The sequence below is a fragment of the Anopheles maculipalpis genome, chromosome 3RL, assembly GCF_943734695.1.
Source record: "Anopheles maculipalpis chromosome 3RL, idAnoMacuDA_375_x, whole genome shotgun sequence".
NCBI lineage: Eukaryota > Metazoa > Arthropoda > Insecta > Diptera > Culicidae > Anopheles > Anopheles maculipalpis.
In genome coordinates this window covers 5,703,764-5,726,071 of record NC_064872.1, presented here as the reverse complement: position 1 = coordinate 5,726,071, position 22,308 = coordinate 5,703,764, and the positions used below count along the sequence as shown (strand labels likewise).

The window sequence follows — 22,308 nt, the reverse complement described above, 5'->3', positions numbered from 1 at the left end:
CTTTGGAAAACGGATCCCGGTGCCGGTTTTCTTGTTCGGGCCGCGGGTAATGAGGCTCAAAAGCTGTCAAGCTTTTGACAGCGTCAATGACGAAAGATTGCCTTACTTTGCATTTTTCGTCAATATTGCAAACACAAGTCCGCTGCAGATACTTTATTTTTCTTTTTCGTCTAGTAATACAAGAGGCGGGCCAAAGTTTGGTGAAAAAAGTTTTGATTGAAACCGCTTATTACTAGCCGCATTGCGCGGGTTTTGGTTGTTGCTGTTGCGCGTAGTGAGAGTAAATCAATAATGCTGTTGCGATTCCGGTGTTCCGACATTTATAACACAGAATCAAATTTCACAAATCACGGATCACGAATGCAAAAACATTCCCCCCAATAATATGTCTCTTGCCAAGAAGCCATATCAAATGAATATAATCCAATCGCTCAGAACTCCAAAAATCGTATGACTTACGTGTTAGAAGCCTAGGTTGGGAAATGGTAAAGAAACGATTCGTACTTGGGAGGTCAATCGATGTGACTATTTGTCACATGTTCCAGAAATAGTGTTGTACCTCTCGGCATATGGGTAGACCGTTAGTAGGCCAAACGTGTCCCCAAAATACACCAATTCTCCAAGATGCAATATCTTATTGTGTCTCCGTGTTGCTTGCGTGTTGTAAATGGGGGAAACCACTCGCCCGTTCCGTCGGATATCCTCGCGTGCGTTACATACCGATGGGTCCGGGGTGTGTTCGCTACCGATGTTCGATTAGCCGATGGGAACAAATTTATTTTTAATACCCCAAAGCGAACACTAATTTCACCCCACCCAATCCAATAGAGACCAGTTGGCGGTGTCTTCATCCTAAAATAGCACTTCAGGGAGGTGCGTTGGACTGTTCAAAATGTGTCTTGCGGCACGGTTTGCATTTTTGTTGTACGTCTCTGAAGCACGTGAAGGTGTTTGGGAAATTTAGTTTTTTGTCGTTTTATTCGTACATAGTCTGCATGACATTATGGCAAATTGATGTCTTGTGCGACATTCCGGGAATCACAGTTGTTATCTCGATTTGTGCGTGTTTTTCTCCTGATAACGGAACGTGTGACGTTGTTTATTCTGTGGACTTTTGGAACCACGATGAAAAAACACCAAATAGCAATGATTGATTGTCGTTTTGGAATATCCGGAATTCGGATCGAAAATTTCCTGAGTTTCCTGAAGCAATCATCAAAGTCACCAAAGTGACGTACCGGAGATGATTGTCATAAATTGTTGAAGGAACATGTAGCGCTTCCACACCTTGAAATGGTCCCAATCTGGGCTGGCTGGTCGATGTGTTGACATTACGCTCAGTAGAATCCAGCTTACGGCGAGAATGATGTATTTATTTCGTGATCTACAGCTTCATGATTCATGAGAGTCTCGTTTTCAATTGACTAAACTTGGCGCCAGCCCCAAGGCGCGAGAATCGTCAATCCCGAGCAAAGTTTGTCGGGTCACGCCACTGCTGACCTTTATGCGTCGGGAGTTTTTGCGGCCCCTGGGTTTGCTTGTAAGCCGTGTTGGGGCCGTTGGGGTTTGTCGCAAACTAAGGCGCCAAAAATTGTCACCCAACCACTGTGTTGAGTGTTGCTTTCATACCTCGAGTCGGGCATTGGTGGAAATGGAGTTGGACGTCGTGGTGGGTTTTGCAGAATGGGTTACAGCAAACCCTTGCTAAGTTCCTCAAGGTGTACATCGGATGTGGCGTCCCTGCCGCTGAAAACCAATGCTCGCTGCAGACACGAAGTAAGTAATGGTACATTAAAACAGCAGCATAAACAATACGTCCCTTTCCGATCCTCAATACCTGCCCGCGACTTCCATTTCAGTCACGTTCGGGCAGGACAGTCCGGGGTAGCGAGATGTGAGTTGTGATTTGTAAATTTATGCGTTTTTCTCTGGTTTCTCTGGTCTCTGGTTTAGCAGTCAGCAAAGCATATCCAAAGGTGCCCATCATCTCAAGGGAGTTTTTGGATTAGTGGAAGTATCTTGCCAACACTAATCAGGTCCCATATAGATTTCGTGCTGTGGTTGGATAGTTATTCTCCCAAAAAAGGCGCTTTATGGGTTCTTTGTGTTATGCAATTTGTCTCGCGTCTTCACCATTTTTGTTGCCTCCAACCGGAACAGCAGTGGTGGATATTGACTTCAGGCTATCCTGACGATGGCATAATCGTTCGGGAGAAATCGATTCGGTCGTGTTTCCTAGTTGCCCGTTGCATCATGCAGACAATTGATCGGGACAAAACCAAACCTCACCAGTGCGGTGTGACGATGCACTCTGTCGACTGGTCTGGACGACGGTAGCGAATGTGATCTTCATTTAATATTCTGTCCTCTGGGTACCGCGTGATGTGCATTTGCAATTAAATAGCAAACTCGTGTGTAGCGAAACCTGTTCATTACCTCTGGGGAGCTAAACAATCTATGAGAACTCTGAGAAATGGTCATTTAACTCTTTAACTAGTCTCCCAAGACCGAGTTGGTTCACCTGCGGCGTTGGTGGCTGATCGTGTTCGGGCGGAACACGACCGGACGAGGCGAAGGTTCTTGCAATTTCTAATGCCAAAGAAAGGGATTTGGTGTGGGATGCTGTAAAGCGTTTTGTTTTGAAGATGTACTTAAATTCTTAATGAGTAGCTTCAGGACGCTCTTACTGCTGCTGCTTCATTATTCAGTCTTTAAAAAAAAAACAAATTTGTGCATTACATTTAAAAGGAGTGCTTTTGCTAATTCATTACAATGCTGCATTGTGGCGGCGATGTAAACTAAGAACGAGGATGCCTGGACTGTGTTGATGTTTGATCTGGTAATCCTAAGTGACCATTGTTGATCTTGTCTTGAGTCGAAAGAAACGTGTGGCTGGTACTTCTAAAAGACCAGAGAAGTGTTTCTGGCGCGGCAAGAATCCTACTTGCGCAATCCTGTTGGTAGGTCTGCCAGTTCGCGTTCCTTGCATCGCGTTCAACCCATTACGTCAAAAGAGCTCAAAAGGAGACCGTGTCGCACGTGAATGGTTCGTGGCTGGAGTTAGTTTAATAGTTGCGGTATGAATCATTCTCGCCGTATGTGGCACCACGGCATGGAGGGAAGTTAGGTTCTTAAGCCAATCTCCGGGGAAACCCTCCCAAAAACAGTGGGCAAGGTAATGATCGGCGCCGCTTGGGCTTGGTGGAGGCACGTGGAGGATATGTTGTGTGTTGCTGAAATGGATTCTGGGCAGAAAAAACCGATGAAGGTACGCTGTGTTCGGTGGTCATTGTACGGCGACCATTCGCATTGTTTCGAACGGAAAGCTCAATGAACCCATTTACATGTTCTTGGAGTGCAGCCCCATGCTGGTTGAGCCTGGTGAGATCTGGCGCACATATGGCAGTGAGGCGCAGTTGAAAGAAAAAACACCTCCAATGAACGTTATTTGGCATAACAATACGGATTCTCGATCTGTTTTGCAGCAGCATGCATCGTGGTTGGTAGCGCGTTCGGAACGCTGGATGAAGGTGGTTTACAAATTTTGTAATTGGTTTCAGATTCGTACGCCCCGTATTCTTTAGAAAGGCGAGGCACACACACGAGGCTTCAAGTTTGAATGGGTTGACGCGAAGGAAATAGAAATTGAAGGTTCTTGAGTGCTTCTCGACTTTCCATCTGTGCTATTAGAATGTGGTTGTTCGGTGGTACGATTCGTTCTGTTTGATTTCCGCACTCTTTGGGAGGAGGTTTCCCTTGCTCCTAATTTAGTCGATGATGAGTTCTTTTACCTTTCGTACGGGGTGCTTTTTTTTCTTGGATGGAAAGCCCCAAATTATCTTACTTTTTCAGCTCTATAATAGACAGGCGCCTTATAATAGCGCTCCAAGTTGGTGTTCTCTAAAGGTTTGGAGTTTTGTGTTTTGAGGGGTAATAATTTGGTAAACATAAATTATAGCACCAGTGATGAAGAAGGAGTGGGGTCTGTTAGCTGGACAGGGTTCTAGAAAGTTTGTTCTATGTAATTGTCTCGATTATCGTTCTGCTGTTAGGAAGAAGGAAGTCGTATGTCTTTTCCATTACCACTCATGACTGTGATGTTTTTGGATGTGAAATGTCTGTATTAGCATTGGCACAGGATGCTATTATGATAGTTGAGAGATAAGATGTCCTAAATTATTTCAGATTTCAGATATTAGTTGGCGGTGGTCTGAATTGCTATGTCGTAATACCTGGCGAATAAAATAACTCTTTCTTCGAAGCGAAAGAGCATCAACTATCAACTCCTCTCTGGAGCTTGGGTAATAATTATTAGCCACAAAGCAATTCCAGAGAAGAGCCTTTACGTTTGCCAATCGATAACTAGCCATGAATAATTATCAATCAGCGATCAGCTGATGAGGCAAATGGATACATCTTCAATCACATCTGCAGCAATTGAATCCATCTTACTGGAGATTGCATCATGTGTATTGAGGAAATCGGAGTCGAAGTCGACGTTGCGTCGGATACTGTGCCAATGGACTAGATCCGTAATGAAATTTTAAGATTTGGAGTTGGAGTTGAATTTGCTGATGGTCTGTTTTCGAAGAAATCACCATCTGTTTAATGAATAAGCTGTAAAAAATCGTACATTAAAGATGACGCTGGTTTGTCTAGAACTACCAAATCAATGCTGTTAATGAGCGAGATAGTGTAGTCTTATGCCAACACCGACTCTGAAACAACTCTGTCACTTAATGCGTGCATGATAAACAAGCAGTTCCTCATATAGATAAGAGCGTTGCCAGAGCGGTTGCCAAGCGATCGCAAATGGGTGCGTAGTAGGCAAATATTAATATCACTTACGATATGGCTGCTCGGTTGTGAACATTCACGTGTCAATTATCAACAACACCAGCAGCAGCAAAAAACAAAACAGATGGCCAGATGGCAGACAAGAAGGCCACACAGGAAAGGCCACAATGTTGTGTCCCTTTTCCTAAGACCCTGCTATCGCAATTCTACCTCGTTGACCATATCTTCCAAACTTTATCGTATCAAAACATGTAACGTACACTAGCGGTCGATATGGATACGCAATTTGGCGCTCTCAATCGATCAACTGTGCCGAACTCTGTCTGAAGAAGATCGATTTAGGGCGGTCTCGGGTTGCGCATACACTGGACCTTCAGAATGACAGTCTGTCATTAGGCTGTCATATAGCGGCGGGGAGTCTTCAGCCTACCCACAGCACGCGACGTGCGTACCGATATCGATTGATTGACAGAACTGGAGCTCGTTGTTCCGTGCTCCACCGGGGAAGGAAGATTTCTTTTGCCCAGTTTAGGTCCATTTATCGATTTGTTGTCTTTGTCGGTGGTGAGTTTACGAATGGCGATAAATGTCAATGTCAAAACAGCCCTCTGCTGTGGTACCGTTTGTTTGTTGGTCGTTTGCCACACGCACATTCAAGCCTAGAACCGTTTGCAAACGGAAGAGTGAGTACAATTGTGAGCAATGACCAGCTGAGCACGCACTGTGTGTACACGGACAGAGCTTCCCGCGATCGTTAAAAACCATGACGGAGCTTTGGTGCTTTGCGTTGGTGGTGTCGTTTTGTTTTGGGTCTCGGAGCCTCGGAAGAGACAGGTCAAATCGATCACGGTACGCAAATTGGAACTCTGCGTGACATTTGTGAACTCACGATTTGTGGTTAGCGCGTACCCTACGGTTCATTGGGTGAGGAATTCTGTGGTCCTCTGAAGCAAAACGCCCAAGCACCATCTGTCACCTAGAAAATGTGTCCTACTGACCCGTAAGAAGAGGTCCTGATGGAATAAACTACCAGTCGATACGATCACACAGCAGCCAGATAGCTAGTTAACGGTGGTGCAGTTCCCAATAATCATCGCACGATAATTGAGTGTAGACAGACCACAGAATTTCTGAAAAAAAGAAAAACAGCAACACAGTACACAAAAATTATGGCACGGAGATGTGAAACACCGAACGCGAAAAGGGTGAATAAGTTACCGACAGATACGATCATAAATTATCACGATTGAGTCGCCGCCGTGAGCTCATTGTTCCTTTAGAGTTTTCATTTCTTCCGCCACATCCTTCTGGACCGCACCATCATCGTCACCATCATCCTCGGTTGTACTTGGTGCTGCTAGACCGGAGAGATAAATATACACTCACAACGCGACATGTCTTGAATTGGTTGGTAGTGCCCCAAAGAAGGAGTGATGTTAGGGGTTGCCTGCTTTCAGTGAAGGTGGAGGTTCGGAAGAAATATGGCCAGAATGGTTTCGGAACGTCGAAATTGAGTCGAAATTTCGTCGTAGCCTTTCGTAGCAGTGTTATAAGGTTTCGCAGCATTACAACACACGGCCCAAGGAAGCTGGGACACGATTTCCAGCCAGTCTGGGTTTTGTGCATTTGGAGCGCCGGGTTCTAGCGAGGAGTTGAGTCACTTTACCCAAACATTATTGCCATCAAATCCGAAAAATTATGGCAAAGGAGTAGGGGAGAGTATATTAAAGTGAGCGGAGTCAGAAGTTGGGTTGCGCTGGATAACTTCATCGATAGCGTAACCTTTTAACCTTTCCTTAAAGAGTATAACTATCTACAGGGCATAGTCGCACATTTCGGCTATAGAGCTTGACCCTTATTTAATCTAAGCCGGTATTAGAAAGATCAATATCTTCATCCCCTTTGAGGCTCGAAAAACTATACTTCATCGGTTGCTGATGGATCGAACTTCTCTACCATGAGTCGGTGTGAAATTTTGTATCAATTTCACTTTGAGTAACTTCCGGTTTTACAAGTTTGTTTGATTTTCTTGAAGCAGGCAGGATACCTAATCTTATAGAAGTTGTCTCAAGTGTGCCCCCTTTGTGAAGGGTCGGGTCGGGAAGGTTTTCTCTTGCTTTGGAGACATTTTCCGACAACGTTTGAGAAAAGTGCGGTGAAATTCGAAATGCAACACGCTGGCTGAACATGGCGGTGCTCTGTCGATGGTTTGCTTTGGATTCGACACATCATGCCTTCGGTATCTATGTCCCTGGTTTGTTGTAGGTTGTTACGCTGGATGGAAGCTACCGGCACGCTGCTAGAGTGAATGGTATGAGAGGTTCGTTCGGGGAGCTAGGTTAATAGTCGTCGTATGTCACTGGCCTGGTGAAACGCCGTTTGAACTACGATGACGGCGTGTACGAAGCGCATCCAATTACCATCCTACGGTCTGTTTGCTGGAACTTGCGTACTAGCTTACCATGGGCATGAAGTTGGCACTTCGGTGCCATTCACCTTGTATGTTTATGTAGTTCCGGAAGAAAAGAAGAGGGATTGTTGATTTTTAAACTGAGCCTAACTGTTGTCTAGGAATTATTTAGAAACTCGTGTGGAATATTTTGTGGACAACTAGACAACATTCTCTTTGAAGTTTTGTTTCAGTTTAACAGATGTTTTAGTAAATTGAGTTATATAAATCCACGGAAATCTAAAACACTCTCTATCTTCATCCAACCGATACGAACAGGTTAAGGCCATTAGCGAAATCTATACAAAAAATTCCAAGTGATCAGAAGTTGGCAATCATATACACATGTACAGCACCTAGATCAAAGCAGATAAACCCATGCCACGATTTAGATATCTACACTCAGATACCGACAGTGTTATTTGTAGAAATTGCTGAACTGTGAAAGACCTCATCAAGCCGCGATTGTTTTGCTACCGCGCTACTGCTGGCGCAATGGTGCATCCGTTTGTTTTAGCAAACGGAGAAAAAATGGCGTCTTCTGCGTGCATTACCGCCCGACTTTTACGATGCAACACCGGCACTTGTGCTATGTTTCCCTTGCACTTCTCTATCCCCTCCCCTTGTCTTGTCTACTTAACCTCCATTGTTCGTTCCGCTTGAGGAAAAACAATCCTTTTCAGACCGTATGCCACGGGTTTAGAAAACACGGGAATTGCCACATTTCCTTTGGTATTTGACAAAACCAAAAGAGGCTGGTAGTATGTTCGAGAGGTCCCTAAAGCATCATGTAGCGTTTGCAACGCTGCAAACTTTGAAGATATTTGACCTACGAGATGATGGCTGCTGCTGCCGTGTTGGAGGCAACCGCGAGTGTAGAATTATTGGAGCGAAGAGGTCAGATTTCCAAAGCTGCCAAACGAAAGTGATCAGGCCAGCCCGGTAGAGGTGGATTGTAGGCTGAAGGTGTTGTTTTGGCACTGCTACTGTTAATCCGTACCAATTGGGGCGTTCAGCCGATAAGAAGATGCAAATCTTTAGTGATGTTGCCATTGTGTTGGGCATTTCTTTGTACACGTTGTTTGAAGTGTGAATAATGCACTGATTATTTTGCTATTTCTCTTAAACACGTCGATCTGAATAGAGTTTGAGCCCTTAGGATATTTGAGATATCGACAACTTCTCTACCTATAATTTCTGAAGTTCCAGCACCATAACTGTACGCTTCCCGGCGAGTAATATCTGGGGTGCTAATTGAGTCACAAAGATGTAAACCGTTAATTGGTCAACGCAAGATTATCTAACCGGATTGTAGCCTGAACCTCCCAATGTATCCTGGTAGGGCGGGAATAGCTCATTAACGTATAAGCGTTCTGGTCGTAAATCAATAAACCCAGTCTATATCCAGTGACGGTCAGACCACCGTTAAACGAAGGAATCTAACTGTACCACGTTCAATGTTGTTGATGCTTTATGTAAGGGAATCATTAACAGTTCTTTTGCATAGCTGCATTTGAAGTGGTACGTATAAGAGGTGATTTTACGAAGGTATTCCTGTAAAGATCTTGTATGCATAACCGTTTCGTTTAAAATACAAATGACATCTCTTTTGCCAGTGTTTCCCTCAGTACACCTTGCGACACTGTTCAGGGCCTCTGCTAGGCCATCTCAAGAACATCTAAGCAAATATGGTTGCAAATTGCCGTCGACCTTCTTAACTCCCTTGCCATGCTTCAGACATTCGGCGGGACTCATTAAAGGTGGTCCCAAAATGGAGCCTATAATTTTCTGATGTCTAAGATATTATCCTGCAATCTTTGAACCTTGTTGTTTTTTTCTTCTCGACGTTGTTTTATTCTGATGCCCAAGCAGCCCCCGAATATGCTAGGGCCAAATTCTTGATTGCATAATAATAGACATCAGACAACTTGATACCTTGATGTGCGCACCGGTTAATTTAACGCCACATTGCGCGTTTGTTTCTGCGCCCGCCGCCAATTATGCCTTTAAAGTTGACGAGCCTCAGATGTTCTGGCCGTGGTTTTGTGTATGATTTAGCATCATAGTATTGGGAAGTTTTGTGAATGAACAAAAGCTTACCGTCATGCTGCTGTGGAGCAAGAATGTTTAGGCTAGTATGGTACGAGAATAGGATCACGCGTGCCTGCCTCTTTCTAGTGTTTTTCTCTAAAACTGTGCCAGCGTTCAGTATGAGTTTGCGGTTTTTGTGTGTTTCCGTTCTCCGCTATAGATTGTTACCGCCTTCATTTTATCGTGCTCGATGACTTTCTTGATGGTGTTACGGTAGAAGTTTTTCCCGAAAATTGCGTGCCCGTCGCCATGATTGATGTACGGCTCACGGTGACCTACAACGGAAAATGGCTGCGGTTGCGTGTGTGATTTTACTAACCGGTGAGATGAATAGCAATATGACGATGATGAAATCGAACCCTGGGATAGCTAACGGGAAAATGTCTATGAACAGCTATTCTGACCAGCCGCAAGGTTCAACTAGGTTTGGCGTGAAAATGTTCGTAAAGGTCCGATCCGATGGCTTGTCTGGCGAAACGGTTTGTGCGATTAATCTTTTCAGATAGAAATGTTGGCCTGGTAACGAGCATGTGATTAGAGAGAGATCTGCAATTTTTGGATGTTAACACTGTAGCCACTGTAGCCAGCCAGAAAAATTGTACCAACTTTATTCAAAAAAATTCCAGCGGATCACTCGATGTTGTTCTTCAATCCTCAGCCAGGAAAAGATTAAACTCTCAAAACATCTCAAGGTCTTCTCTTAAGCGGCAAAGGAATGTCTCAATGGATCAGCTCAATATCAGTTCAATAGCAGTACACTACCACTCCCAGTTCGATGGGAATATTCTCGTCTGGTATTCTCGACACACTCCATCCAATCCTCGAGACACGTTTATCTTCTCGTTTGATCATGCCCATCCATCAGCCGGTAATCAGTCGTCGTTGATCGGCTGGTTCGCTTCTTGTTTTACACCTTCTTGGACACGCGGGTTGCTCTTGACACACACACACACACCCCCCCCCCCCCCCCCCCCTATGAACGTGGTCGATATTTACCACCTGCTCATGATTTCTGGTCTGTTTATTCATTTTTCAAATTCCTCGAGTAGAGTATAATCCGTGCAGAGGAAGTTAAAGTTTGGTGGTGGATGAGGAGAGAATGCTTTTCCAGACAGATCAACACGATTGTAGCTTTGTATGTTGAAGAATTCGTGAGGAGGCGTGTTTTTTTTTTCGTCGATGAGATTTTTTAAATTGTGGATCTACATTTTTCACTCTTACTGATCGACGAGAGTCGTGAGATATCAATCGACAAGAAGCTCCCGGAGCGTTTCGATTCTGTTCGCTACGGTATGAAGCAAGTGTTCTGCATGCTGGTTTTAGTTTTTAAGAGCATCTCACACATAAAATTGTGTGGTATATTTTATGATAAATTTACGTTGAAATTGTTTCAGAAAATTCTTTTACTAGAAAACAAATTGCCTTCATTCGTGTTTGCGCCTGTTTTTATGCAATGCGCAATGTGAAGATTTTTAATTTTCAATTTAAATGCTGACGTTTGCGATGTTGTGATACACATCATTATAATTAATGATTGGTTGTGCATAATTTCACTTTCATTCATAAATAATCTTATAATAGATTGTTCATAGATTAAGTTAACATATTAGGGCTTGCATATTGATCTTTTGTTTTTGTGGCTTACAAAGGTAAATTTTCAGGGTTAACGAATGTTTGCCAAATTTGCTTTATTAATGTTGCTTAGTGAAAAATCAATTATAAACTTATTCCAGCAATGCAATGGAGATTATCTTTTAACCATACACGCTTTCTTAATATTTTTCTCCTGAAATATTTTTTTACTCACCAACTTTTCCATTTCAACTTTTAATAAATGAATCGCTACAACGTATCTTATTTATCTTGCTTGATGCCCAAAAAAAAAAAAATCGCCTGTTTTGTGTGCGTCAAGTGATTCATTGCATAGATAAAATTCGTCGAACAAAAAGTATCGGCGAGCATTTGATACCACAAAAAAACTCATGCCTAGTCTATTAATTAGCAAGATGTAGCATCTGTTAATTGTCAAGAGCGGAATTAAAGATGTTTGGATAAATTCGCGCATGAAGACAGAAGAGGGACAGAAGAGGATCAAGCACGTACAAGTGGCTGTTTATGTATTTTTTTTCCAAGTGGTATTTTGGGACAAAAATTATTATGTATTGAGCAAGCAGGTTGAAGGTTATAGAATTATATTGTGCAATAAATGATCGAATACAAAAATTCTTCGATTAACCGAAATACAATATGGTGATTGTGAAGCTTTCATACTAACCTCAGATTTACATTTAGTATGAAAATAAAAATAGAAATTTGGACCAAATTTACTAACCTTAAAAAGTAACACAAATGCAGTTAAAAAAAATCCGAGTGTGAAGCTAATGCGTCACTTATTCGTTCTAGTTAGTTGCCCAATTTTCATTGATCAATTTGGAACGATCAATTTCCGGACAATCGCATAGAAAACGTGCACGTACAACCTTGAGAAAGAGAGGAATAGAAAGGCAGAGGGAGGCTTTGTGAGAAGGGAGAAGGGGAGGTCCATTTGGTATATCAGCCCGAAATCAACCTTGAGGCCTTAACTGGGCAGTGAAATTCAATCCCTAACAAGCTCCGTTCCCGATACGCGCCTTATTTGTGGTTTCGGTGCATTTTCCTCACTATCTGAAGTTTGCCGATTTGTGCTAACAAGCTCGGAAGAAAAAGCTCGGAGAAAAGAGAGAGAGAGAGAGGGATGGAGAAAAGAAAAACTTTGGTGGGTCGCGATACGCTTTCACCTGTTTGCTGTTTGGGCGGGCGCACCACGGTATCGGTCCGAAGGGCTTGCGAACGTTCGTTTCTGCTAGTTGGAAGTGTTCGGTGGCTGCGAGTTTACCTCGATCGGATTTTATGTGTGTGTGTGCACGACGTTTGCTTTACCCACTGACCTACCGACCGGTCGACGATATCTTGATGTTTGTTTATACACCTTCCTGCCCATTGCTCGCTCTTATCGATCGGAGTTTTCACCACTTTTTTTCTGTTCTCTGCAATCCACAGATACTGCTGAAGCTGGGCATCGTCGTGTACCGGGCGCTCGACTACAACCTGCCCACTAGCGAAGACTGCCAGATCTCGCACGAGCTCGAGGAGCTGATTGACTTCATGACATCCGAAGGTAAGTACTTCGTTTCGGGACGAAAAGCAAGCGAAGAGGAGGTTCAGAGTTAATGGATGTCCCGCGATGACCTAATTGTGGACATGGATGAAGGTTGATGATGGGCTCAACCTCATACTCTTCCTTCAACCTACCATACGAAAGATCCTTCACTAGCGTGAGATATATTTTCATTCAAACTTTACAACCGTCCCGGTTGAATCTGGGGAGTTCTTCTTGACAGTACGAGAAACGATTTATTCTTACGCTTTTCGACTACACCATAAACATATGAGTAACAAATCGCGACAACGACTTGACGCAACATGAGGAAATAGCTGCAGGCGCACGTCGCGAATCTGCATTGTGTCGAGATGAACCACAAAAAAGAAGGCGAAAAACAGCCGCCCCATTCCTCAGAATATCCGGACGAGTCCTGCAGTTCGTAAAGTGTGTTCTGGCCTCGACTGCATAGATTTTGTGTGGTGTGTGTGGTTCACCACACAATCTCTTTGCTTTCTTCGTTCCCATGTTCCAGAACGTGTGTCGTGTGAGTAGTTGGTGGAGGTCAGGTACACAGCCTCAGGGTCTATGTTTCAAGCTTGTACCCGTCAAGGGGAACCAAAGAGGAATGAGAGAAAGGGAAAACGAAGAGCACACATTAGCTTTCGTTAATGATCAGCATGATGAAAATGATTACAGGCAAGTTACAGCCACCAAAAACAAAGGGAAAGAATAAGGGAGTAGGTTTGTCGGGAGAGAACGTTCGTCGCTTGCCGTGCGTTGATGTCTTGCGTTTGCGTGATTTCTTTGTTGTTTATCATCCAGTTCGGTTGGTGGTTTCTGTTTCTTTTTTTTGTGTGTACTTGTCCCAGACTAATGCGTTCATTTTTCATTTTTAGCATGAAAATCGTGGGAAAATGAGAACGGGCGAGTACATGCAACGCTGGAGGCTTCTTACGCTGCACGGTTCGGCTATTTCCGGCAGTGTTCCTCGGGGGTGTTTTTGTCTAATGATTTTACCCACATGGATAACTGCAACACCTACGGTCGGGAGTTAACGAGTTGAAGGTGTTTGAATGTGTGGTTTTTAATTAGTTTTACTGCAACACTCTTCTAAACTCAGATTATCTTTCCCTGAAGATGTCAATGAAGCTAATTATACGACATGCACTGCTCGCTTGTGTTGTTGCGAGGAATTATTATGTGTGAACTATGCGAAACTACAGGTCGGAGTTTTCGTAGCATCTTTAAACAAAACTCGAACGAACTCTTGTGGAAAAGTAACGTTTCTCTCATTCTCAATGTAGTAAGAGAAGAAAACACACGCCCCCCTACCGATTCCATCCTTTGGTTTTTATTCTGTCCTTGATTTTCACCACCTTCTTTGTGGACTTGGAGACAAAAGCGCACACCATCAACGACCCGAAAGTGCGCGCGCGCGTGGTAATGTATTCCGTTTGCCAGTTTGAACTGCAGGTGTCAGATGAAGTTTTCCAACATTTCCATAATTTGCCACGAACCTTGCACTCGTACGGGGGCGAAGTTAATTTTCATACACACCACTGATTTCATTATAAGTTTGGGGAGTTTTTTTTAACATTTTCTATTGCGTGGCTGGAACATGGACGCGCGAGTAGGCGTGAAATTCAATGCCGTCACCGGCGAAACCACTAACTACTACTGCTTTGCTGCTTTGCTTTCGGCGAACGGGTTGCCGGGAGAATTTGTTATGCTGAGTAGAAGCTTTCTATTGTGGCATCATGTCCCATGCGATGTTAAGGTCGGCAACCTTGTGAGTGTTAATATTTGAAATTTTTGAACTCCCCCCACTGCTCTCCCCACGGTGGGTGGGAAAATGGGGTTTTTCTATCATAAGTAGCATTAAATATGGATGAGTTTTCGGGGAAGTTCCTTTAGTTGTATGATGCAATGAAGCAAAATCCTTTTAAGGTATGTTTGTGGACGGTTTTGTTTTGCTTTTTTGAATTCCACTGGATCTGAGGGTGTAATATAAATTCATTCGAAAAGAATATGTTTATTAAAGCATAGAATGTGCAAACAAACCACGATCGGAATTTTAATGGGCTGCTCCTAGTCCCAAGACTGTTGTTTGGTTAAACAGATCGATTAGACCACACACAAAGACCGCTCGAGTTGAAAAGTTGTTTACCAAGCTTGATGGAAGAACTCGATTGTCCTCGATCGTTGACCAACGAGCGTCAATATTAAAATTTTTGAATAAATCCCTCAGTCCATAATCAAAAGTCTAGCATTTTCGGATAGAAGTGTACGGATAGAAGTACTAACTGAAGAAGTTCGTCTCGAAAGCTCTGTAAAATCATAATCTTACACAACGCTGAATAACGCAAACCTGTACCTGTAAGAATTTGCTTAACTTCGTCCTGGGTGCTTTGAAGCAAGGGCGAGACATTTTGATTCATGTGCTCACATTTGCGCGCACATGTTGTAGCGCAATTTATTAAGACCTTAATAAACTACCCTACGACGTGTTGTTTTGCGGTGCTCCGATTGAGTAGGAAGGACCCTTCAACCGCTCGATCAATGGTCACGATCTTTTTGGGGCGGTTGTTACTCCGAGAATCGATCGGTATTGGGTGGGTTTTTGCCTATGTGTGCTTTGCTTTTCCCCAGGGGTGTGGTTCGTTCTTGGCATGAGTGGCCGAGCCGAGCTAAGTATATTAGTAGTTAAAATAATTTCGCACTTTCAATCACACGGACACGGCGAGCAATAATCCGCACCAGCGCCAAAAACCGGGAAGGTAAATTGCGGTGACCTTCACGATAATGGAAGCCTCAGGGTAAGATCGATATTTTATTTTATTCACCGCGCTGGCGCTGGGGCACATGTGTGTGTGTGTGAGTACAGTTTGTATACCTTTTTAATGTTTGTTGTACCTAGTAGCCTTGGTTGTGATTCGACTCGGCCTTATTTGGTAGCACAGTTGATAATTTTTTCATCGCTTGCCATTGAAAGCAGTATATTAATTACTTAATGGATAATGTTAACAAAGTTACAAAACAAATTGACATGGGGTGTAGTAAAGATTGCTCATGATATTTCCATGCTACGGAAAAGATAACCTTTAGAAGGTGTGCAATATTCTCGGAAGGTCTTACAAACTTATGGTGATGCCTTGGTTGGATGTTGGAGGCAAACAACTTTGGCTATTATTATTTTTCTGAATGTAAATTCTCCCTTTTGTGCCTGTGTTCTACCTCACCTTGCAACATTGATATAGATGAAGGAGGGAAGAGAAAAAAAAAACCGAATGCAAAAAAGGAAACGCAATCCTACATATCCCCGTGCAAAATGCATTCAGCAAGTGACATGCACGCGAATAAGCGGATGTGGAAGCAACAACAAAACTAAGGGCCATTCAAGGTGGTGCAGTACGGCGACGGTGGTTTGTTTTGTAGTTGCGCGTGCTGTAAAAAAAATGGGCAAAACGATCTAATGAAAACTGTAACAATAATAAATACATCACACACACACACACACACACACACCGTCTGACTGGGTTGACCGAGAATCCCATGGCATTGCATCCAAGCGGAGCGACAGCCGCTTAATCATGCGCCGTTGGGTACTAGGGCAAGCCCATCATCGCGCCCAATAATACTGCAGGTTCCTGCCGGCAGTTCGAGCGGCCAACCGGATAAAGGGCGAAATGTGTGTGTGCGTGTGCGCTAGATGAAATGTGCACGTTGCGTTTTATATGTTGCATGATGCACGATCGCACGACCCAGACCCAGCAAAACGTTCTACAGTGACACATAGAACCGTTTGCTACAGAGTGTACCGTTTAACAGGCAGGAGGAGCAGGCGGTCTTTGCGGTGGGGTGAAGAAACTTGAAAGGCAAAGTTTTGCTATTTTCTTACACTTTAATGCTGGGAGTATAGTTGTTTGTTACGGAAAACAAAAAATAACAAAAAAAGCAAAAGAAAAACAGTTGGAGTTCGTAGCTTAGCCATCATTGAAATCTTTCATTTAAACGGTAAGATAGGTGGATAAAAACTCGTTCACCAGCGTTTTGATCGCCAACATGCACCGTCGCGTTGCAGTGGATCAGTTTGTTTTTCTTGGCTTTTTTTCCTGCGCTCGTGGAAAACGTTTTATGAATGAGTTGGGCTTGCTTGAGATTGTGTATGTGTGTGTGTCAAAAAGGGAAAGAAAAACCGTTGAGTCTTTGAAAAGTGACAGCTCACAAGATGCATTTGCCGTTTCCGAACCGTCTAGGCCACGGTAGTCCATTTTCCCAAAGGTTAGTGAACCTCGGGCAGCAACCGACAATCGTCAGTAAAAGCGGTAAAGAACTTGTTGAAGCTCTTTCTACTCCTTCTGCTGTCGGATGCCGCCCGAGGTTGCGCTGTGGTATGATTCACTGGAATTTGGAGCGTGTGGTGTTTGGCGACAATTTGCATACATTGCACAACACCTATAGCATTTGCGTTCTGCAGTGGGTTTTTTTTTTGTTGTTGTTGCTCTATCTCCTCGGTTTTTCGTATTTGTGTGAGCGCCACAGGCGGCGGGTGTCAGCGAAACATGAAAATAAGTGTGTGGTGCACAGCGCCACAAGCGCTTAAACAAGAACCTTCGCGGGCGAAGGAACACGACTTGGCAAAGTTTCTTGCACGAATAGAACATGCGGGGCGTGAATGTGTCCATGTGCGAGACACTGCACATGCTAAAGATTTATCGATTTTGGCAGGTTTACCACAGCGAAAACACACACACACACACACACACACACACATGCACGCAAGAGCAGAACGTGCCGCGCTGCATGATAATGGCGTGTTGCAATTGCCCGTGTCACACCGAGTCACTTAGGATTCGGTTTCTTCTGCAGGGCCGGTGTAGGAGTGCGCGATTGATTGATCTTTTATAAGCGGAAAGACATGATGGAAGAAAATAAAAACTCACGGAGATTGAACGGACTGAAACCACCTTAGCCGTTGCAGAGTGTGCAGTGTGTGGCCGAGAGTGCAAGCAGACTCACCAACCGCACAAAATCAAGCCGTTACTGGCGATGAAAAAGACGAAAAAGAAGGGATAAAAACGAGCGGTGCAAGGGTTATTACTCAGCGCAAGTAATTGATAGATATTGTGTGCCAATGATTACGTACGGTGCCCATTATTTGTAATGGCGTTAAATAGACTATTGTGAATGAATTTGATGTTTGACGTTCTTGTTGTCACTGTTTGTTTTGTCGCCGGCGCGGATCGCGTACGGTTAAGTGCTTGTAATCGAATATTTTTTTACTATCAATGACACTACTTGTCGGGTTTTTAATGGTGATCGTAAAATGGATGTGTGTTCGGTGTTGGGTTTGTGTAAGCTTTGTGGTTTTACTCATTGAAAGCAATTTATTAAAATTAATTACGTGGGAGTTCGTTCGTGAAATTAATTTTAAAGTTCCTAGACAGTGAGCGATACTGGAGAAAATGGTGGTCAGTTCCCAGCCGGCGGTCCTCTTGTGTGAGGTCTCATGTTGAGGGGCTACACTAGCATACTTCAATAAACTACCGCTTCCTAGCATTTAGAAATCTGGAAAAGCCATCCGTCTGCTAAGGAGCTAGAAGGTAACTTAGCAACATTGTTGGAGCAGGACCGGAGTTCAAACCCTATCTGGACCGTTTCCCTGTAAAGAGGACTGGAAATCTAACTACGTGATATGAAAAAGTCTAGTAAACCATTCGATGTTAAGCCTAGAAGATAAATAAATAATAGAAAGATAAATTAGAAAACTTTTTTGAGGCGACTGATAGATCTTCACCGAGCGATAACTTATGGAGAAGATTGCAAGGCTCTGGCTTCACACAGGGATATGAGTCCTAGTCAACGTAGCGGTGTATCTACTAGGCTTATTAGAGAATGACACTTCCTCAAAAGTCTGACGCTAGAGTGGACCATTCAAGACACAAAGGTGAAAACCTCAGGAACCATTCAATTCTATCAATCCTAAATCATCCAGGAATCAGTTCAGATCCTGATCTGATTTGAGCCTTTCAAAGTAACACGGAGTAGTAGTAAAGTAAAACTCACCTATTTTGGGTTAATAGTTGACATCGACAGCAACACAGATGTTGTGGGGAGTTAGCTATCAAACAGTCACACTCAGTAGCCTGAAGAACTTCTTCATCCAGTATTTTTATGCGACGAACTGTGTAAGACAAAGTCAAGTCTTAATACTTGTATCCGTCATCATTGTAAAGAAGATTAGAAGTAAGTAAGACAATTAAGAAGGATAGAAAATTGGATAAATTATAAAGTAATGTACCCATTTAGTTACACATTGTTCCATTTAAAGCTATCTGTGCTTATCCCAGAAGCTGCCAGAAGTTTCTTTAACTGTTTTCATGATGCTTTCAATGAATTGAAATGTTTTTTTGCAGTAGACTTAATGTTGTATGCGTTGATTGTTAGAGCTGCATTACTCCTCACCAGCAACTTTTTCCCTGCTCTTTCTAACCAGCTAAAAAGATAAATACAATCTCCCTAGCTTCTCACAGTGCGATGAAAGATACATATGTTGCTGATTAAATTTAATATCTACTTAATAAATACCGAGTCATTTTGGGAGGGTGGCTAAGGGTGGCTTATATTTGTCTCTCGTTAGTTCAAGGTGAGTTTGTTTGGGTGATGTTTGTTTTGTCCTGTGTATGTTTTTATTCACCCCTTTTTCCCTGCTTGTTTGAGGCTGGTTATGAGTCGACGTATTCCCTCGACCGTTAACTGTGCAGCTTCTTATAGCGTAGTTGCAACGTATAACATAAATAATGCATTAGTGCTGTTAGCTCATACCATTCTCCATTAGCCAATTGGACTGAACTCCACCTTCTCTACTGGTTGACTGGTTGTCTGGTGTTTGAATTGAGCGCCTTAAAAACAAAAAAAAAAAGGGGGCATTCAGGAACACTCAGGGCTATCAAGAAATTTTTCGTAGCAATTTCAAACCCCTTTAGCGTTCCGCTCCTCAGGCCAAAAGGAAATCGCTCCTCGATCGCTCAGATGAACCCCAGTCGGTGTGGATAAAAATGTGCGTTGCTCTATGTATCTGGAGTGTGCAGGGGCGTGCAGGGGCGAGTGACGAGGCAGCTACACTATCTGGAATGTTAGGACGTCGTTTATCTGCCTATTTTCAAATCAACGGCCTCTGCAGTCAATGGCGATAGCGAGGAATAAAATCCAAGGAAAGGATCGCCGAGCATAAGCATCACGAGCGCGGTACAAGTTATGGGATCATTTATTAACATTATCGCTCTCAACACGGGGTGAAAAACGGTTTCCTCCTTCGACGATGTTTAACGTTTTAGTTGGTGCAGGGGTTGGCGGTTTCGGTTTCGCAGTTATCTGCAACCTGTGCTTGCTATACGGCCGGTGTGCGACTCCCATCCAATCTGCATCTCAGTAGGATCTCTGGTGTTGATTTTGAATATTGTGCATCATTAACCACTCTGTGTGAGTGAAGGAGAAAGGAATGCAAATCTACATTAGGTGAAGGAGGAGCAAAGAGGGGGGGGGGGGGGTAGAGTCTAAGGTGTGGGAAGAGTATGCAAGATAATAAATTCGATCTAATCCAACCAATAAACACGACCGTTAGTGAACGTTTCGAGGCGATGCGCGATGGGTGATATTTAGGTGGAACGAGAAATTCTTTCTAAACTACATATGGGGTTACAACTAAGCACTGGTGTAAGAAATAATTGTCTGGTGCCGTGACCAGGATAAAAATCAGACAAATTGGTAGAATGCACTTGAACGAAGGAAATAAAACCCGATGATTAATCATTATTGGAGTTTGTTTATTTCGTGATGTCGGGGTAGCATCATCTGCAAACAAAGATGAGCCTGAATCGATCTGTTGGAAAGATTTTCGTAGGACCCAATCGATCAGAACCACCTTATCGATACGCGTCAATCCGATAGTGATTGTCTAGTTCAAAAGCCCGCTCGTTGCGTTCTGTTTTCTATTCTCGAAAAACTGCTCGAAAACATCACTTATTTTTCTTTTGTTACTCTCCTCTCCCCAGATAACGACGACGAAGGTATCGAGCGTGACTCGGAAGAAGTGGAAGAGGACCTGGTGACGGTCGACAGCGACGACGACTGCAAGCCCGGCAAGGGATCGCTCGGCCTGGAGGTAGTAAGCGTAGCCGCCAACGGTTGCGGTGGCGGTGAGCGAAAGCATCTCGAAACCAAAGAACTGGATCACGTGCTGGAGGTGAGTGTGAATATATTCGGGGTCCTGTGGTCTGCAACAACAACAAAAAAAAAAAAAGCCAAACCCCGCGCGTTTTTCGCCGGTCCATTCGGTCGATGAATGTGGCCTTTCTCTCAGCGTTGCTTTGTAATCGAGCGCCCCGCATACGGAGGGTGTGCATGGTGCGATTGATCTTCGAATCGTAAGGCGTCAGAAGGGTTGTGTCCACCAGCGCCCAACTACCAGTCAGAGAAATGGTGAAGGTGTGCACACTAAAAGGAGCGCTCTAAATTGTATGGAAATTGTGTTGTGTGCGTCCTGGACGAGTAGCCAGTGAAGTAAGCTACCGGGTCGATCATCTGTGGGGCGGTGAAAGCACGTCTTCACTCTTGGTCGAACAATCGTATCGGAAGGCAAAAGTGTTTTTCTTGGCGGTCCTCGTCAAAGTCGCGCGTCGTATGAACGATTAATTACGCGTACAAAAGATTCGACCCTTTCTTCCTCTTGTGTGTGTGCGTGTCCTTTCTCTTCGTTGGGAGATCGTTGGTTTCGATGGATTGAAGCACCGGTGGCTTAGAGACATACTTTAAGTGTGCTACCTCCTAAACTGTGTATGTATGCGTGCTCTTTATCTAAGGTTCGGCGATTCCTAATCTAATTCAAGGAACCATCCCATTCGTTTGACCATGTAGGTGACATGCTGTGCTTTTATGTCTGTGGGTTTTTTTTTCTTTCTGTGTGAAGTTGTTGCGCCTGCTTGTATGAGATTAAGATGAATTTATCTTGGGAGACTGTTCAAAAGCCTTCCAAATGAAGACATAGACTTTAGTGTTGTGATTTTTGGTGAGGATAATTCTTCTTGGGTAAGTTTTGTTGGCTGATTGTGGGTTGATAGATATACTCGATCTACTAAGAAAGAACGTATGGAAGCCAGTGAGCACACATTGTATACGATATGCTAGAAATATTGGCACACTTTCCCTGAAGGTCTTGTGGACTGTCTTCAGCCGTTGGTATGGAAGTGGAAGTGATTGAAATTGAGTCTTCACTTGCAGCTAACGACCCTAAGTGTTCTATTTCGCTCTCAGTCGCAGTTCTCATTTTTCCCACCCATGCCATCACTCACCAGCTTGTCACTAGGTCTGCAGAAACGGGAAGAAGACGCCTCGCTCGCTCGTCCGAGTCCTTCTTTTCGGTATGTGCCACATTGCCCGAAGCAAGCTAATTGGGGAGCTGTTTTCGCTTTTATTTCATTTCGCCCGACAAAGCGAAAACCTCTCCGATGCGTTTGTCTTGTTGCACCCTTGATGGGGGGATCACTCCCCTGTGTACAAAGTTTCGCCCCCTTGCTCGTCGTGCACCAATTTTCCCGCGTTCGAGTGAGAAAAAGTGAACGGGTTTGCTCGTCGATTTTGTGTTGTTGTCAACGAGTGAAAAAGGAGGCTGATCCACACGTAAATGAAGTTTCGGTACGAACGGGGCCGGGCAACTCATTTTTGCTGCCGCTCTGGTGTGCCACAAACGCATCCAGCGCTTTTTTTGTTCATGTGAACAGTCGAACTTCTAGGTAAAGGGAAACGTGCACTAAGGTTACTGTATACAACT

The 22,308-nt window shown here is 43.7% G+C and overlaps 3 protein-coding genes across 6 annotated transcripts in view; all 3 read left to right on the top strand.

Moving 5' to 3' along the window:
- LOC126565370 (trafficking protein particle complex subunit 4) overlaps positions 1-18,486 on the top strand; it is an 85,073-nt gene extending 66,587 nt beyond the window's left edge. The window contains exon 3 of the mRNA XM_050222540.1: positions 18,475-18,486. The gene's annotated coding sequence lies outside the window, so the exon portion shown is untranslated. The remainder of the gene's footprint in view (positions 1-18,474) is intronic.
- LOC126563913 (protein spire) overlaps positions 1-22,308 on the top strand; it is a 115,018-nt gene that overhangs the window by 39,756 nt on the left and 52,954 nt on the right. For all 4 annotated transcript variants that reach the window (XM_050220709.1, XM_050220707.1, XM_050220706.1 and 1 more), the window contains exons 3-4: positions 12,377-12,494; positions 20,534-20,724. In XM_050220709.1, coding sequence (XP_050076666.1) covers positions 12,377-12,494; positions 20,534-20,724 — 309 coding nt within the window. The remainder of the gene's footprint in view (positions 1-12,376; positions 12,495-20,533; positions 20,725-22,308) is intronic.
- LOC126564726 (transforming growth factor beta regulator 1) overlaps positions 1-22,308 on the top strand; it is a 138,202-nt gene that overhangs the window by 72,320 nt on the left and 43,574 nt on the right. The gene's annotated exons all lie outside the window — the stretch shown is intronic.